At 45.9% G+C, this 19,253-nt stretch overlaps 1 protein-coding gene across 4 annotated transcripts in view; it reads left to right on the top strand.

The window, feature by feature from the left end:
* The window catches only part of GIGYF2 (GRB10 interacting GYF protein 2), a 148,878-nt gene that overhangs the window by 86,506 nt on the left and 43,119 nt on the right, over window positions 1-19,253 (top strand). For 3 of the 4 annotated variants that reach the window (XR_008793392.1, XM_056120742.1, XM_056120757.1), the window contains 4 exons: window positions 8,178-8,357; window positions 12,270-12,487; window positions 12,576-12,738; window positions 12,912-13,100. Coding sequence is in view for 3 of the 4 variants with exons in the window: in XM_056120742.1 (XP_055976717.1) it covers window positions 8,178-8,357; window positions 12,270-12,487; window positions 12,576-12,738; window positions 12,912-13,100 (750 nt within the window). In the remaining variant the exon portion in view is untranslated. The remainder of the gene's footprint in view (window positions 1-8,177; window positions 8,358-12,269; window positions 12,488-12,575; window positions 12,739-12,911; window positions 13,101-19,253) is intronic. The other variant, XM_056120750.1, reaches the window with a different exon arrangement.

Below are 19,253 nucleotides of genomic sequence, written 5' to 3' on the forward strand. Positions count from 1 at the left end.
CGAGGCAGTGAAGGGTCTTACTGAACTGAGGAGACTACAGTGTAATCTGTTGTAGATTATATCAGCACAAGTGATTTGGCAAGATGCTCATCAAGAATTAAATGTCGGAAGTGAAAAAGTCAATGTCTCAAGTGAAGAAATCCAGGAACCTGTTCCTGGATTTCTGGTTTCCAAGTTTGTTGTGGCCTCGAGACGGTGACTCTCAATGCTCACTCCTGGTTACTGACTCTGAACCCACTTGGGGCGCCTGCTCAGGAGCATAAGACAGCGTATGAGCTCATCGTGGTTGAGTTGCTGGCTTGGAGGAGGCAAAACTGATAGAGCATAGATACCATGTGAACATCCTAAATCACAGGACCCTCCTTGATGCCCTGAAACATTTTTTCTGATATAGAGATATCAGCCACTAGCCCACAGTAGATCTCCCGTATTGCAAACTTCTTTCTTGCAGTTCTTTCTTCACTTTCTTCAGAAGCTCTGAGACTCTTCCCAGTTCTGTACATCCGAGCCCTCCTGGTCACCCACGCCAGAGCTTGCAGGCAGCGTCCCCGCGTGCGCAGCACACAGTCGTATGAGGGGTGCAAGGCTATGGCCTAGATGCTCTGCTTTTCCAGAGCAGTTTTGCTGATGCCAACACCCTTTGCAGACTCTCTTCTCCTACTGAAACTGTGTTTTTAGGACCCACGTTAACTGGTGAGGCTTGAGAAGTTGCAAATCTTTGGATTTAGAATTTAAATAACTTCCTCCTAGTCACGCTGAGTTTCGCCCACGAGAATTTGGGAGAAAGAAAGTAAAAGATTAATACCTGGATGGCATTCCCTTTTGCTATTTGCTCTGGTATTAGAAAATATTTTTACTGTTGATTGGAGAATATATATCTGAATAGAGGAATAAAAGTTGCTTGCTAGGAAAATTTGCACATAAACAAGGTTCAAAGTCTGTCCCATAATTCCACTTTTGCTTTTGGAGTTTGGGCACTTGTAAGGAAGTTCCAAGTCTCAACAGCTGTAGATTTTGTTGGCCGAGTGCCTCTTTGCTCCATCTGAAGTTTTCCATAAACACCATTTTTGGCTGTGAGTCAAACATTCACACAGGTGCCCTTTTACTGCTCTTTCTCCTTAGGAAGTCCACTCAGTCTGCTCGGACTAAAACTGATACTGCATTTTAGTTTTATTTTCATTTAATTTTTAGACGCGTTCTATTCAGCCTTGACACAACTAGGCATTTTCTGCCATTGGGGAAAAATACTTGGGAGCATCTTTATGGGCGGGGTGGGGCAGGAGTGGAGCGTGTTAAGACCTCTGACACATTCCGAGATACCGTTGATGCGACTGTAACATTTGTATATACATAGTATGCTTATAAAATATTTGTGTTTCCTTTGAGTGGACAGAAATGTGTACTTGTCTGTTGGATATCTTAGACACTTAAGACTTAGCCCCTCCCCCGAACAAAAAGCCCACCCCCCCGAAAAAAAACCTTAGATCTTTTTCGTCTCTGCAGAAGGGAGGGAAAAAGTGCATGCTGTTTCCAATTCAGGGATTCAGAGCCCTCCAGTTTTTTTCTTAGGAATAGTTGGCTGAGGCATTAATGTGTAGGTTATTCAGTTATGTTTAATTTTAAATCATAATGATGAAAATTTAAACTTGTTAAAAATTTTTTTAAAAGTCACTTAAAATATTTGGTTCCTACGCTCCATGTAGGCAGGGGTGTGGTGAAAAGAGCATTCTCATACTCTGCTGAGAGAAATGTCGTCTTCAGTGTCTGTGGAAAATAGATTGGAGAGTTCTTAGAAAAGTAAGAATAGAGCCACCATATGACCCGGCAATTCCCCTTGCTGGTATCTGTTCCCTCCAAGACACAAAACGTTTGTTTAAAAGGACACGTACACACTGTTACTCAATGCAGCGCCGAGTCCAAAAGCTAGGGTATGGAGTCAGCCCTGGCGTCTAAGCAGCAGACAGCAGATAGTGAAGGTGTATCGCAAGAGGAGTCCCCTGCAGCTGCAAGGAATGATAAAAGCACGAGCTTCCCTCAGCGCAGATGGAACGGGGAGATACCGAGTGATTCAGTATCGATGCTCTAGAGTAGCAGGACAGGGGATCCACGGGAGCAGAGCGGGAAGACCTGGATCACCCTTGACCCTCGGTGGCAGAAATGAGAACGACCAGCAAGGGAAGAAACGGGGACTAACTAAGAAGACAGGGATGACGCCTCGAGCCCATGTAGAGATGTGTTATAAGTAGATGTGTAAATCACGAGCCAAAATGCTGTGATTTACCCTTAAACTGAAACCTGTTAAGAAGGCAGGTTGCATGTGGGAGGGAATCGACACTGTGGATGGGATTGGTGTTGAAATGTTGTACGCCCAAAATTCTGTTATAAACAATTTTGTAAATAATGGTGCCTTAAAGAAAAAAAATAAAATAGGATTTTTTTTTTTTGTCTTTGGTCACAGCAGGGTTTATTCGTGACTCTGCTCAGGGATCATTTCTGGTGGGACTTAGGGATCTTACATGGTTCCAGGAATTGACAAACACCACCTCACTGTCTCTCTGACACCACCCCTCCCACCCTATAATTTTTTTTATTTTGGAGGTTCCTCAGTATTTCTGCGGAAAATTTTTAGTTCAGATGTTGTGCCATGGCTCTCTGCATTTCCACCCGATCATTACAGAATCCGAGGGTGCACAGACACAGCAGGGTCTTTAAATCTCTTCTACTTGGCCCACAGACAACTGATAGTATTTACTTAAAATTACGCCTGCAGCACACAGATGCATGTGTTGTTCTTTTCTTTTGTGGTGCTGAGGCTTGGCCTCAGGGCCTCGCAAATGTAGGGCGAGAGCTCTGCCAAAGAGGCACATCCCTAGGCCTGAATACCCAAGTACTTTTGTCTGGGGCCCACACCTTGCAATACTCAGGGCTTACGCCTGGCTCTGTACTAAGGGTTCATTCCTGGCAGTGCTGGGGGTGCCATACGGGGTGCTGGGGCTCAAACCCAGGTCAGGCACGTGCGGGACAAACCTGCTATCATACTGCTCTGCCCCAATATCACTGTCACTGTCCTCTCGTTGTTCATCGATTTGCTTGAGGGGGCCCAGTAACATTGTGAACCTTGTTGTTACTATGGCATATCGAATACGTCACGGGTAGCTTGCCAGGCTTTGCCATGCGGGCGAGATACTCTCAGTGGCTTGCCAGGCTCTCCGAGAGGGGTGGAGGAATTGAACCCAGGTCAATTGGGTTGGCCATGCGCAAGGCAAACGCCCTACCACTGTGCTGTTGCTCCAGCCTCAATATCATAGTATTTAAAAATGAAGCTGGAGTGATAGCACAGCGGGTAGGGCGTTCGCCTAACAAGCGGCCAACATGGCCGACCCGAGTTCGATTCCTCCGCCCCTCTCGGAGAGCCCGGCAAGCTACCGAGAGTATTCGATATGCCAGACACAGTAACAACAAAGTCTCCAATGGAGACGTTACTGGGCCCGCTCGAGCAAATCGACGATCAACGGGAGGGCCTTTACCTTTACCTTTACCTTAAAAATGAAATTGTACAAGTGAAATTCTCATTGGCATTCCTATCCGCTCATACAAGTGGACACAAACACATAAAGAAATTATTTGTAATCATTTGGGTTGTAAAGGATTTATTTTGGCATTTCATGGTACTTCCTATATGAAGTTTAGTTTTTACTAGTAATTACAAAAGTAATATTAGGCGGTGCTTAGAATTATTTCTCCCTTCAAAACTCTAGTTTCTAGGGTACTGGAGAGGTAGTACAGCAGGTTAGGGATTTGCCTTGCACCTGGGTTTGATGCCTGCGCCTGGATGGAACTCTGTATGGCCCCGCTTGTATCGTTTCTCTGGCATGTAGGTAACCGGAGCTCCGTGCCCTGTTGGAGCGGTGGGCAGCCTTTCCCCCTGATCCACGCGCTGCCCTTGGGGCCCTCCTTCCCTTGCAGCCAGCTCTTGCTCTCTTGGTGTTGGTGTCTGGATATCTGGGCTGCTTCCTGTGGGCTTAATTTGTGAGTGAACCCTGGGTCAGGAGTTTGGGCCACTTCAGCTTTGTTTTTGGTGACTTCTAAGTTCTGTGACCTTGGGAGAGCCCTCCAGGGGCACCTTTCTTCACCGGAGCAGTGGCGAGGTTGGTGATTGTGGTTCGAATGAGGAGTGGGTAAACAGACACGGTGGGTGCGTTTTGTCAGTGGGAATGGGTTGCCTCTTCGTTGGCACGGAAGAGCAGGTGCGGTGTCTTAAGTTTCCTTTTCCTTATTTGATGTGGTTGGGGGCTCTCTCACAAGCTCAGGGAGCCTGAGGGGTCACTGCCGTAGGTCAGACACATTAGTGCATGGTGGGTCTGGGTGCCATCAGGCAAGGTGCCCCTGGTGGTGCCCAGGTATGGTGCTAGGGATTGAACTATAGGTTCCTGTTCAGACAAGGCATGCACTTCTGTCTACTGAACCTTCTTCTCCCTGGCCCTTTTTATTTTTAATCGTGTGTGTGTGTGTGTATGTGCGCGCACACGCTTATATATGAAAGAGGCACTAATATGACTGTTTCATTAGAAGTTTGAGTAAAACAAGCAAATAAAAAATGGTTTAGCACTGCCATGTCTCTGGAAGACGTAATTGATGGTACATGCTGATTTTAACCGTGCCTGCGTGTTCCAGCAGTTTCATGCCGAGGTGTATACCAACAGAAATGCGAGTATGCACCAGCTATATCCAGAGCAGCACAGTTCATAATAGCAAAAAATTAGAAACCACCGAGAACAGCAATAATGTATATGTTCTGATTTAGGCATTCAGTGAGATCCCGTCCAGCTGTGCAGAAGAACAGATTCCTGTTCTCTGTAATGGAGTGGCACAGTCTCCAAGTGTTCAGTGAGAGAAGTTGGCATTCAGTAAATATTGCGTGTAAATAAGCAAGTTCAGAAGCACCTAAAACTCATCGTTGGGGCCAGAAATCCGGGTAGTGTTTACCTGGGGAAGGGTTCGATGAACTTGAACACTTAAAGTTCTCTTAGGACTAGTTATCTTAGGAATCCAAAGCAGTAATACAGAGGTTAGGTGTTTGCCTTGCACACAGCTGACTCGGGTTCAATCCCTGACACTCCGTATGGTGCCCCGAGCCTACCAGGAATGATCCCTGGGCATAGCACTACGAGTCGGCCCTGAGCACGGCTGGGTGTGGGTCTTCCGCACCACCACCAAATCTTTAGTAGGGACCGAGTCATAGAACAGTGTGTAGGGAGCTTGCCTTATACACATTCGACTGGAGTTCAGTCCCAAGCACCACGTATGGTCTTCCAAGCCTGCCAAGAGTAAGCTGGGAGCACTGCTGGATGTGACCCCACCCCCAGACCCTCAAAAAAAAAAACAATCCAAAACCTTTAGTAACTATGCATATATATTTGCATATATGCATAAAGCAAATGCTTTATGATAGCACAGCGGGTAGGGCGTCTGCCTTGCACGCGGCCAACATGGCCGACCCGAGTTCGATTCCTCCGCCCCTCTCGGAGAGCCCGGCAAGCTACCGAGAGTATTCGATATGCCAGACACAGTAACAACAAAGTCTCCAATGGAGACGTTACTGGGCCTGCTCGAGCAAATCGATGATCAACGGGAGGGCCTTTACTTTTTACTTTACTTATGAAAACTTTGAATTGTACATTTTGGATTGTCTACTTTCCTAAGAATGTTCACTGTCACTGGCCTCCCATTGTTCATCGATTTTTGCTCAAGCGGGCCCAGTAACATCTCCGTTGTGACAATTGTTACTGTGTTTGGCATATCGAATTCGACACGGGTAGCTTGCCAGCCTTTGCCCTGTGGGCGAGATACTCTCGGTAGCTTGCTGGGCTCTCTGAGATGGGCAGAGGAATTGAACTTGGGTTGGCCGCGTTGGCCGCTTGCAAGGCAAACACTCTACCCGCTGTGCTATCGCTCCAGCCCCCTAAGAATGTTATAGTTCATTAATACGTTTTGTTAGAAGGAAAAGAGGTGAAGTTCATAAAATTCTTGAATTTTTTTTTTTACTGTGATCTCTGAAAGCAAGGGAATGTGTTTGACATGTCATAATTAAATTGGGTTTTTCTTAGTTTAGTGGAGAAGTCGTCACGTAAATTAATTGCAATGATTTATTGCGCAGTATTTAATACATCAAAGAACATATCGTGGTTTTTAGAAAAGATTTTGCATGCTGGGAATTGAGCCCTGATTGGCTTTGCACAGTCAGCACCCTGTTCAGCTCTCCTTTTAATTGTTTTAACAGTACCTGGAATTGAACCCAGGCTCTCTCATACATGCAAGGCACGTGCTTGAGCTCTGACATCCCCATACACTAGCTTTTCTTCTTCTACCCAATCTTGTCCCTTCTTTTTTTCCCCCTGGGTACTAATATGAAAAGTGTATGTAGGACTTGACCATTCAAAGGTTTGTTTAGGTGGGGAAATGCAGCTTACTGAAATGGAAGTAGTAAACAGTGTGATTCGGGGACTGAGATAGCTTTGCATGTGGGAGGCAGGGGTTCAGCCCCTGGCACTGGGTTTTCGGGAAGTTGCCCTTAAGCCAGAGCCAGGGACAGCCCCTGTGCACTGGGTGTGGCCCACACACCCCCCAGATGAACAAATAAACAGCACAGCAAGGATTCAAGTGTTAATCTCCTGACTCATTCAGCAAATACTCACTGCACATTAAGTGCCAACTGGGGTGGGGGGTGGGGGTGATGCTGCACCCACTTGTGTTGGAGGAGCTACTTTGGGCGCCCTGCCAGGGATCTAACCCAAGGCTGCCTCATGCAGAGCATATGCTCCAGCGCTTTGTCAAGTTCTCTTACCATTAATGTGTCTTTGCAGTTGCTTCGGGTTCGACAGGACTTCTGTCTTCAGAAGTGATTTGTTGGGGCGGGAGAGATAGTACAGTGGATAGGGTGTTTGCCTTGCACACGGCCGACCCGGGTTCATGGGTTCAATCCTTGGCATCCCAGATGGTCTCCCAAGCACCGCCAGGAGTAATTCCTGAGTGCAGAACCAGGAGGAACCCCTGAGCATCGCTGGGTGTGGCCCAAAAAAGCCAAAAAAAAAATTTATTTCATGAGGCCAATGCACTGGGTGCTGGTGGGAATGAAAAATCTCAGCTCCCCATCTGAGCGGTGGGTTGGCTTCTTGGAGACACCCATCTGTGGATTCCTCCTTCCCTTCGTCCTGTTTTGCTCGAACCCTGCCCTGAGCTCACTGCAGTTCACACCACTTTAGTGCCCATGTACTCTGGGACTTGTACTCTTCGCTGGGGCCTGTGGTATCTTCCCAGCTTGCTCTGGACTCCCACACGTGCTCACCAGAGGTTGTACTTTCTGACCCTGGAGCTCGCTCACCCGCTTCTCTTGGTTGCAGTACTCAGTAGCGTTCAACATGGCCGCCCTTCCTCTCCCCCCCCCCCCCCCCCCCCCCCCACACACACACACACACTCAGCTGTGCTCATGTAGCTTCCTGCCGTGCTGGAGAGGGTCAGTATGTGGTACTGAGGATGGAACCTGGGTTAGCTGTGTGCAGGGCAAGCACCCTACATGCTGTACTGTGTCTCTGGCTCTGGCCAACACCTGTTAGTGGTGATACATACTTTTGTCTGCCGTAATGCTGGGAATGTTTGCAGCACCTGGGAATGCGACAACAGGCTGCCAGGGCCAACAGCAGAGCTGCTGGAATGACAGCTCATGGGGACCCCAGTGCCCGTGAGACAGGCGCCCTAAGCCCTGCCTGTGCTCGTCTGCTGGAGCCTGGAGAGAGCCTGGAGGGCAGGGAACTGGAGGGCTTCATCAGTTGGGATGGGGCGCAGGGCTGGAGGGAGTGCAGTGTGCCACTAAGCTTTCCCTTGGCCGCTGTCAGACACTTTTAGGGGCACCTGTGCAGCCGTGCGATCTTTCCCATCACTGCCCCCACTCTCCCCCGCTTCAAGTGTGCATACTATTTCTGTTTTAAGTAATTTCCCAGTCTGTGGAAGTTTGGTTTTATGAAATGTGTCTAACAACATTTGCATAGATCTGCAGTTACTTCATTTGTACTGCCGGCACATTGAGAGGGATGTATTTTCAGGGAAGTGTGGTTTGAGCATTCAGTCTGTGTTCCGAATCCTGAGTCACTGAGGCTTACGTCTACCTATTTCGTTACAGGAAGACCAAATTTTGAGGAAGGCGGACCAACATCAGTGGGAAGAAAGCATGAATTTATACGATCAGAAAGTGAAAATTGGCGTATCTTCAGGGAGGAGCAGAATGGAGATGATGAAGACGGAGGCTGGCGGCTCGCTGGGCCCAGGAGGGACGGGGAGAGGTGGCGGCCGCACAGTCCTGGTAAGAGGTGTGCTTGGGAGGCTGGTGAGCGTTCTCTGGGGATCGTTGGGATCTAGATGGCAAGATGGCTTTTTTTTTTTTTTGAGGAGCCATATATGTTATTAACATTTTTAACATAATTCTGCACATCTGTTCAGTTGATTAAAATAACTCACTTTCTGGGGTCAGTGGCTTACTAGGAAGAAGGCTGCCTTCGTGGTTCTGACTGGTGAGCCTTGCATTTCCTCCTTCACCCCGGCATGCTTTCAGGCTGATGAAAGTGCTGTGATTACTCACTTAGGGATACGAGCTTCCTCCCGACTGGATGTTTTTCCTGCGTTAGAAAGGGCTTATTGTTTTAAAGGTTTTTTGTTCTGAAAATGTGATTTATGCTCATCAGAAGAATAAACTTGAAACCCAGGTCATAAACATAATCACAAGTTCATTTTTTTGTTCCTCTAACTTTAGAAAAAAAGAGAGAAAATAGTAGTGATTGGTGGTTTTGTAAGTTCTTCTGTTTGATTCTTAAGAATGCCTTAAACTGTTCTTCCCTGACGTGGGATACGCTGGTAATTGAAGACACTGGTGCTTTGTGTCCGAGTTCATCCCTAGCCAGAGTGCTGATCCCATGCCTCATGACCACCAGATGCCACAGTAGCTTGAATTGGGGGGTCACACAGCAGTAAGGCCTCTAAAGAGGGTGTGCATGCCTTGTGAGCTTCATGGGTATGTTATTTCATCTACCAACTCCATGCCAAGGAACTGTGTCTTTAGTAAAAATAATTTTTGTTTACTATGAAAAAAATCATTGTATTAGCAACCCCAATGGCTCAAGAGCATATTAAGCAGAATCATAGGCGTTCGGAGTGCTCCTTGGAACGCGGGAAGGTAGAAACGAGTGAGGGTGCCCTTCCGGTGGAGGTAGGATGTTTACTCCGGCTCCTCATGGCCGCTTACGAGCGAGTTTCCTGTCAATGGTAGGCATTGTTTGCATCACAGTTATCTGGGAAGTTCCCATCAGTCTGTGTCCTGGGCAACCAAATGTTATAGTTCTCTTCAAGACATCACAGCATTTTGTGCTGAGCTTGCCTGTACGCAGAAGGGTTTTATAGACTATGTTCCCAACAAGCATTCATTGAGAGAATGGACAGGATCTGGGCTGAGCGAGAAGAGAAATTCCAGCTGATCAAAAACAAACAAGGTGAATGTTTTGGAAGATGAATGCTGTTTCCGAGCCCAAATGTCTGGTGTTGATTCTGTTAAAGGGAGACAGAGTTAAAACTGTAGCCACTCTCTTTACTAGCAAACTACATTTGGGAGGTATAACATCTTTTTCTGTGCTAAGTCTTTCTGAATAGTTCATGTTACTATCCGTTAGCATGACAGGTAAAATTGGTTTTATATGTGTGTGCATTTTTTAAAGTTGTAGGAATATAAAAGATAACTGGAGCCAAAAAAAATTTTTTTTAGGGGTTGTTCTTAGGTTGTAGTTAGTATCTTATTTCTTAGGTTATAGTTAGTGTCTTATTGGGATTGCATTGCAGGTTAGATACGATGTTTTTGTTTGCGTTTTTGGACCACACAAAGTGCTCAGGACCTCTTGGTTCTGTGCTCAGAGGTCACGCTGGACCTGCTTGGGGACCGTATGCATTGCAGGGATCAGACCATTTAAGATGTGTGCAAGGCAAGTGCCTTAACCTCGGTGTTTTATCTCTGGCCCCAGAAACATAATGGACTTGACTGAGTTTTCTTTATGAAAGTAGCATCAGAGTTTAATTCCGGCATAGCGTAGGACTGTAAAGCGGTGGTGAGGGGCCCGGAGAGATAGTACAACAGGTAGCGCTTGCCTTGCACTTGGCCGACCTGGCTTTAGTCCCTGAGCAGAGCCAAGAGTAAGCCCCGAGCACCACTGAGTATGACCCAAAACAAACAAAAAATCAAATAGATAAAACTCTGGTGAATCTAACTATAGTTGAGCTTTACTGCTTGCATGTTACCTTCCCAAGTAAAATTATACTGTTGGTAAAACAACGGAATGAAACTTGGGGCGTTTATAACTTTATCAAGGCAGAGCCCTTGCCGGGGCATGTGTGAGACTGGGGGCTGACCGAGGAGGCCCGGCCAGAGGGCAGCCTGGCCACATGCCAGGGAACGGTGCCTAGCGCCCACGTGCTTCGCTTCCTATCAGGGCCTCTGGAATTCGCCGTTTGATCAGGAGGACTGCTTTTGAGTAGTTTGGGTTTACATTTAAGCAATTTGACCGGAAACAATTCCTTAGTTTTCTTGGCAGGTCCTAAATAGTATTTTGTTTGTATTATAAGTAAAGGGTGGGGAGTCTAGAAATGTTGGATTTTTTCCCCCCTCACCTTTTCTGAGCGGCTTATAAAATACTACCTAATAATATGTATTTGATGTTTTAGCTGTTTGCCTTTGGTTTGTAGTTTGGTTTTTAGATCTCTGGGTTTAGCAGACCAGGAACTTATTAGCGAGAACATTAAACTTTGGTCTCTTGGTTTTGTTTTATTTTTTTCTTTTGGGCCATACCTAGCAGTGCTCAGGAGTCACTCCTGATGGTGGTTGGGGGAGTGGAGGCTTGGGATTGGATCTGGGTGGTTGCATGCTCGTAAGACCCAGACTATATCCCCAGCCCCCAGTTTCATTTTTTTTGTATCCCCAATAGAGAAAACAAGGAAATTCTAAAAGGTGTTAACCTTCCTCTCCTCACAGTTCTTTTAGATCTGGTTTGTCATATTTTAAGAGATTTCTTTTTTTTTTTAATCTCTTAACTGGAATCTTTTTATTAAACACTTTTTTTCTGTTGGAAAGTAAATGTAATAAATAGTATGCAAGGGTGGATTTAGGAATGTCCCTGGGGGTATTATGTGGAAATAAAAACTCCCCGGGGAGAGTTGAGAGATGGGGGTGGGGAAGGGAGAGGAGAATGAGCATGTTATTGTGGAAAAAGCTGTAGACGGTGCAAGAGTGGGTTCTTGATGCAAGTGACTTCGGGAGTTTTTCTTCAAGTATAACATTTGGATGGTAGGCTATAGAAAATCACTGAAATTTGGTGGCAGTATGATTTCCTGACTCTTGGGAATCAGAATTATAAAATAAGATCTTGGCACTGTCAGTAAACATGTAAGTTTGACTTCTTGAAATGACCCAAGGAACTGATCTTACCCTAACTATATTTCCACAAAAAGAAAGTGCTTTAGGGGCCAGAGTGATAGTACAGCAGCCATTTGCCTTGCACATGGCTGATTTGGGTTTGATCCCTGGTGGAAAGCACCACCGGGAATTGAGTGCAGAGCCAGGAGTAACTTCTGAGCTTCGCCAGATGTGACCCAAAAATCCGAAAGAAAAGAAAAAGAAAGAAAGAAAGAAAGAAAGAAAGAAAGAAAGAAAGAAAGGAGTGCTTTAAGTCCAGCCAAAGGGAAGACATGCTAGACGTCTGGCTTATGGAGTGGGCTCCTGGCTTATGGAGTCGTGGACACTACAAGCACATTACATTAATTACACGTGTATGCTTTGAATACATTTTAAAATGTCTTTTAAAAATTATTTGTTTAAAATTTGCCTTTTACATATAAGTTTTAGAGTGTGTTTCACAGGTGGGGGCCATAGGGCCATAGGTGGGCCCCAGTGTTACGGGTGCAAGTTGCAGAAGTGGGAGGTCATGGCACGGGACAGGGGCCCGGCCACTCAGACAGGGACCTTGTTGAGAGCCCCTGCTCTGGAGTGTATCGAGCCGAGGAGCAGTGCTCCTGCCGACTGAACCTAAACTAGGATTTTTCTTCAAAGAACTGGATGAAGAGGTTGATTCATTTGAATTTGCTTTCAGTTACAATTTTCGTCGTCACATTCCTCTGATTTTCATTTTCAGATAGTGTCCTAAAGCTTTCCTAAAATTTGTGTTCTCCTTCCTCACCCCAGATGGCCCTCGTTCTGCAGGCTGGCGGGAACACATGGAACGGCGGCGACGGTTTGAGTTTGACTTCCGTGACCGAGATGAAGAACGGGGCTACCGCAGGGTGCGCTCTGGCAGTGGGGGCATCGATGATGACAGGGACAGCTTGCCGGAGTGGTGCTTAGAGGATGCGGAGGAAGAGATGGGCACATTCGACTCCTCTGGAGCATTCCTCTCTCTCAAGGTAGAGCTTGCTTACGGGGTCGTGACGGGTGCTGACATCTGCCAAAGCCAGCGAGCTGCAGAACTTTGAATTTTACTCTCTTGTACAGAAAGTACAGAAGGAGCCTATTCCAGAAGAGCAGGAGATGGACTTCCGGCCTGTGGAGGAAGCAGAGGAGTGCTCTGACTCCGAGGGCAGTCACAACGAAGAAGCCAAAGAACCCGATAAGACGAATAAGAAAGAGGGAGAGAAAACCGATAGACCAGGAATTGGTGAGGCTCATTTTTCATTTCGTCTTTTAACACACACACACACACACACACACACACACACACACATCCATTTTGGCGGTGGGGGTGGGGGGACCTGTAACTTTTTTATTCTTTTTTAAATTTAAACCAATGAAGTGCTTTCTAAATTAACTTAAGATTATTTTGTGTTACAGAAGCTAGTGAGGAAACACCCCAAATCTCTTCATCATCTGCTCCACCAAACACTCCTTCAGACCATCAACCTCAGGAAGCATCACAATTTGAGAGGAAAGAGGAACCCAAAACTGAACAAACAGAAAAAGGTGAAGAAGACAGTCGGACAGAAAGTAGTCTACCAGCCAGAGTGCCCAGTAGGGGGAATGGTATGTATCTAGCTAGACAAGACAGGTCAACTCCCGCAAGACAGGCTTTGATTTATGCCTCTTTCCAGTTGTGTCTAGTAGGAAGTTGTTGAATGTATAATTAAACTCTTCATAATCTGTCCACTCAAGAAATCAATTTAGAAGGTTTAAGGGGAGTTCTCAGGGATTTTACTTCCAGGGCTCAACGCCCTCATAGCAGTGTGATACTGAACAAACTGGGTTTGGGATCCAGTGTAGCAGTTTGATTCTCACGTCAAACTACTTCCATACCCTCGTGTAAAGGCTTTGTGTGCGTTACCTAGAGGACTCACCAAAATACTGGTTTCAAGAGACAAGAAAGGAATCTGGAGGAATGTGTGGAAGTCCCATCGCTTTTGCTAGAGAATAGCTTGAATTATATTTCCTTCTCCACCGTATTACTGTCATCCTGTTGTTCATTGATTGCCTCGAGCAGGCCCTGGTAATGTCTCCTTCATCCTAGCCCTAAGATTTTAAAAAGTGCCACATTTGAGGCTCTTTCAGGGTCAGGAGAATGAGACCCATCATTGTTACTGGTTTTTGGCACATTGAACACACCACAGGGAGTTTGCCAGACTCTGCCATGTGGGCAGGATTCTTTTGGTAGCCTGCCAGGTTCTCCAGAGTAAGAACTAGATAATAAGATGTCGCGCAGCCGCAAATGCGGCCGCGCGCTTCCGGGAGCAGGGTTTTATAGTCTCTGGGTCTTGGCCGTTGGTGGGATTACACAGCACCGGGGGCAGTTGGTGGGTGTAACGCCTACGTACTGGAAGATGGGGGATCTGGGTGGAGGAGGCCGCAGTCCCAATCCGAGTAGGCTTGGAGATCTATGCCCTGGATCCTGCACACCTGGGTTCCTCTGCCGGTTCCTTCATGTGTGGGCTTGTCCGAACGTGTGGAGAGTGGTCTTAAGCATGGCTGTGGCTGGAACCGGAGGTCTTCAGCTGCCAGGGCTCTGCTCAGGGTGGGGAGGGAAACTCAACCCACCCTCTTGCAAGGGGCCCCGGTGAGGACAGCCAGGCGCAGAGGCAGGAGACTCTGCACTGTTCTCTTCTGGGAGCAGGGGTTTATAGTCTCTGGGTCTTGGCCATTGATGGGGTTATCCTTCTCCACTGTTACTATATTGATTTAAAAAAAAATTGTTCATTTTCCTTCACAGGCAATATTAATGTCCCATTTCCTGCACATGATATCATAAAATCTTTCATTTTTAAATGAATTTTAAAAAACTCAGTCACCTTGAGATTACAAAGTTATTCATGATTGGGTTTCAAGCATACATTTGTTGAACACGGGTCCCTTAATCAGGGCCCACTTCCCTCCCCCAATTCTCCCCCTCCCCCCGCCAGTGGTCTGACTCTACCAGGGGCACTTTTTTATTGCATGTTTTTACACTATGGTTTACAGTACTGTTGCTCAGAGAGTTTCATCCATAACACTTTTCCACCTTGCTGCAGCTCCTCTTCCTCCCAGTTGAATGTTTCCGCCATAGTCATTGCCCCCTCCCCATCCCCATCCTAACCCTCAGCCCCCGTAGGTGGCATATTTCCGAATGAAGACCAGTTCTCACTTTGCTTCCCTTGTCTTTGGGTATTTGTTATTCTGCTGTTTGTTTCTTTTCCTTCCCTGTGTCACTGTCTCTCCCTCTGACTAACTCACTCTGCATGATAGTCTCCAGATCCCTCCGTCTGTCACTGTCACTGTCCTCCCATTGTTCATCAATTTGCTTGAGTGGGCCCAGTAACGTCTCCATTGTGAGACTTGTTACTGTGTTTGGCATATCGAATACGTCACGAATACGTCACGGGTAGCTTGCCAGGCTTTGCTGTGCCGGCGAGATACTCTCGGTAGCTTGCCGGGCTCTCCGAGAGGGGCGGAGAAATCGAACCCTGGTTGGCCGTGTTGGCCACTTGCAAGGCAAATGCCCTACCTGCTGTGCTATCGCTCCAGCCCCCTTCCATGTAGCAGAAAATTTCATGATGTTATATTTTTTCTTACGACTGAGTGATCCATTGTGTACGTCATCTAGTCATCTATTCTTGGACATTCAGGTTGTTTCCAGGTTTTGGCTATTGTGGATAATGTGGCAAGGAACCGAGGCATGCAGATGTCTTTTCTCCATTTTGTTTTTGAGCCCTTGGGGACTCTTTTGAGAAGTGGAATTGCTGGGTCAAAATGAATGGAAGCTCAATTCCTAGATTTTTTTTAGCATGTCCATATTGTTTTCCAAAAAAGATTGGACAACATTCCCATCAGTGAGGTTCCCAAGCCAGCGCTTGTTATTCTTGTTCTTTTTTGATGTGTGCCAGTTTCTGTGGTGGTAGATGATATTGTTGTCTTGATTTGCATCTTTCTGATGAGTGATGCAGATCATTTTTTAACGTGCCTTTTGGCCATTTTTATTTCTTCTTCAAGGAAATTTCTGTTCATCTCTTCCCATTTTTTGATGGGGTTAGATTTTTTTCTTGTGAATTTCTACCTGTGCCTTATATATCTTGGATATTAGCCTTTTATCACATGCATGTTGGGTGAATAATTTTTCTCATTTCGTGGGCTGTCTTTGTGTCCTGGTCATCTTTTTTATTTATTTGTTTGTTATTTTTGAGGTGCAGAAACTTCTTTTAATGTAATCCTGTAATGTAATATCTTTGCTTCCACTTGCTTAGTCAGTGGTGTTTCATTCTTGAAAGATCCCTTTAGCTTCAATGTCACAGAGAGTTCTGCCTACGTTTTTCTCTGTAATTTAGGGATTAGGGCCTGATATCAAAGTCTTTAATCCATTTTGATTTGACTTTTGTGCATGGTGTTAGAAAGAGGTCTGAATTCATTTTCTTGCCTGTAGCTGACTGGTTTTCCCAGCACCGCTTGTTGAAGACGCTTTCCTTGCTCCACTTCATATATTTTGCTCCTTTGTCGAAGGATTAACTGATCATATACTTGAGGGGTTTTGTTGGGATATTCCGCTCTGTTCGTTGATCTGAGGGTCTGTCTTTATTCCGATACCAAGCTGTTTTAATTACAACCACTTTGTAGTCCAGTTTAAAGTTGGGAAAAGTAATGCCTCCCATCTTATTATGTGTCCTCTTTGATTTCTTGAGGTATTTTGTAGTTATACAGTATCATGTCAAATAGTGAAAGCTTGGTTTCTTCCATTCCTATCTGGATGCCCTTAATATCTTTTTCTTGTCTAACTGCTACGGCAAGTACTTCCAGTACTGTTTTGAATGAAAGTGGCAAGATTGGGCCACCTTGTCTTGTTCCTGATCGTAGTGGGAAGGCTTTGAGTTTCTCCCCACTTAGTATAATGTTTGCTTGTGGTAAATCGCTTTGACTCTTGAGGGAAGTTCTTTTCGATTCCTAGGTAATTGAAAGGGTTTTTTGTTTGTTTTAATCATGAATGGGTGCTGGATCTTGTCATATGCTCTCTCTGCATCTATTGATAGGTTCATACAATTTTTCCCCCCCGTATTGATATGGTATATTGATACATTGATTAATTGCATATGTTAAGCCATCCCAGCATTCCTGGGATGAATCCTGCTAGGTCATGGTATATGATCTTTTTTTTTTTTTTTTTTTTTTTTTTTTTGCTTTTTGGGTCACACCCGGCGATGCTCAGGGGTTACTCCTGGCTCATGCATTCAGGAATTGCTCCTGGCGGTGCTCAGGGGACCATATGGGGTGCTGGGAATCGAACCTGTGTTGGCCATGTTGGCTGCATGCAAGGCAAACGCCCTACCCGCTGTGCTATCGCTCCAGCCCCTCATGGTGTATGATCTTTAGGATGAGTTGTTGAGTTCTGTTTGCTAGTATATTTTTGAGGTTCTTTGCATCTGTTCTTAAAGGATATATATATATATATGTATATATATATATATTTTGGAGGGGGTCTTTGTCTGCTTTAGGTATCATTGTAAAATCTTAGAGAAAATATTACTGTAATACTCATATTAGAGAGATAATGTGTTCATTCACTACAGAAGCCATACCCTTCTCTTTGACCTTTGAGTCCTTACCTGTCTCCTGGTGATCTCTCTCTTCTTGGGGTGACGGGGATGCATCCCTCTTCCCTTCCATTTCCTGTGGCTGCTTTCCCTGCCTAGCTCATTGCCCTCCCACCAGGACCCCGGCCTCTAAATGAACACTTCAGTTTCCCTTTCTACGGTCTGCCAGTGGGAATCAAACTCAGGGCCTTACAGCAGGAAAAGCACTTGCTGTGCCACTGAGCCTCCTCCCTTCCTCTCATCCGACCTTCCCTGTGTTTTATTTTGGTGATTGTCCAGTCACCTAAATTATCTAAGCCACCCCGTCCAGAGCCTCACAAGTGCTCGGGCAGTGCTCTGCCACTGACCTGTATTCTTCCCAGTAGTTTGGTATTTAAAATTGTTTGGGGCGGTTGCTCGGGTCACCCCGGCAGTGCTCAGGAGCTATTTTCTGGCCTTTGCCCAGGAGTAATCCCTGGCGGAACTTGAGGACCTATATCTGCGACAGGGATTCAATTCAGACAGCCACAAGGCAGTTGCATGCAAGGCCTCTCTCCGCCCCTTCCTTGCTCTCTAGCAGCTAGCTTGATTCCGGGCATGGTGGTACTAGCAATACATCCTTATAAAGATATGTTGTCTTTTTTTCTCAGTAAACTGATACTGGACAGTTTGGACCAAGGATTTCTTTTTTTTTTTTGTTTTGTTTTTTAAATGTCTAGAACAAAGCTGGATGAATCAGTTTTGCGAATACTTGCTTCTCTATTGTGTATTTCCCCACAGTGGGACTTTTTGAGACCTTGTCTTATTTGGAGTTGTCATCACTCCCCCCAGCAACCGGCTCTGTTCTTGTGGAGTAGCTCAGGTCTGGCGCTGGCACTTGGTGGACCACATGGTGCAGGGAGTCAGATCCAGGCCTTGGCTCGCCACGCCTGTGCTCGGCCTATGGAGCGGGAGACCAGGCTCTCGCTCCCTGGCTTCTGCTCTCCAGGGAATGGAAAGCATGCGCATGCATAGCTAGTGCAGAAATGCACCCGGACTGCAGATGCCGGCAGTGTTGGAGGCGCCCATAGTCTTCGAGCTTATCTTGAAATAAGTTGGGAGGCACTTAAAGGTAATAAACTGAGACAAGACATTCCTGTAGTAGGGGGAAGTGAAGACTAAAGTGAAGAAGTAGATCTGATCTAGCTTAAGAATCAGCTCTGGTTTTGCCGTGTTTTGTTTTTGTTGTTTCGCTTTCTTTTGCCTTGCTTTCCTGCCTTCAGTTTTATTGTAATCGGAGAAAGGGGGTTGGCTCCTACCCGTTGGGGTGCTGCCGGGCCAAGCAGGCTTCGCCCCTGCACCACCTCTCTGACTCCTTATTGGGATGAAATGGAAATACTTCATTGGATAGGTTTAAAGAGGTGTACTGGTTTGACTTAGATTTATTGTGGAATGATCACACAGCTTCAGCGTCCATCATACCCCAGACGAGAGGAGAAACACACATCTCACCCTTGTGATGAGGACTCTTAGGGTTTATCCTTGTCTCATACTTCACTGTCGAATTGTGTTACTAACAGCATCATGCTGTGTATTACGTCCCTCGTGCTTGTGATTTTGTACTCTGACCTCTTTCTTCAGTCTTTCCCCTGCCTCACCCCTACCCTTTTTCAGTCCACCTCGTCCCCCCCAGCCTCCTAATCAGTTTTTTTTCCTGTGCATTGGAGTTTTGTCTTGGTAAAATTTCATCTCAGTAAGATCATAACAGTGTTTGTCTCGTGCGACTGGCTATTTTAACTTCCATCCCTCCAAGTTAATGAATGTGATAAAGACTAATTTTAGCTTGTACGAGACTTCATTGTGGGTATAGATATTACAGCTTTGTGATAATAAACACAATGTGGACATTTGCGTTGCTGCCACAGCTTGGCTATTGTAAATGCTATTGCTGTGCAGACTCTAGGGAACTTTTTTTTTTTTGGAGTGTTTTTACTTCCTTTGAATATATTGACAATTGTCATTGCTGGATGACATTGGAGTTCTGTCTGTAGATTCTGTGGCTCTCCACACTTTCCCACGATGACTGTACTGACTCATAATCCCCCCAGCACTGTGCATGCAGGTACCTTTTTCTCTACACCCTGCCTGGCATTTGTTGTCTCATTTTTCTGTT

Source organism: Sorex fumeus, unplaced genomic scaffold (assembly GCF_029834395.1).
Source record: "Sorex fumeus unplaced genomic scaffold, SorFum_2.1 ptg000005l, whole genome shotgun sequence".
NCBI classification, from domain to species: domain Eukaryota; kingdom Metazoa; phylum Chordata; class Mammalia; order Eulipotyphla; family Soricidae; genus Sorex; species Sorex fumeus.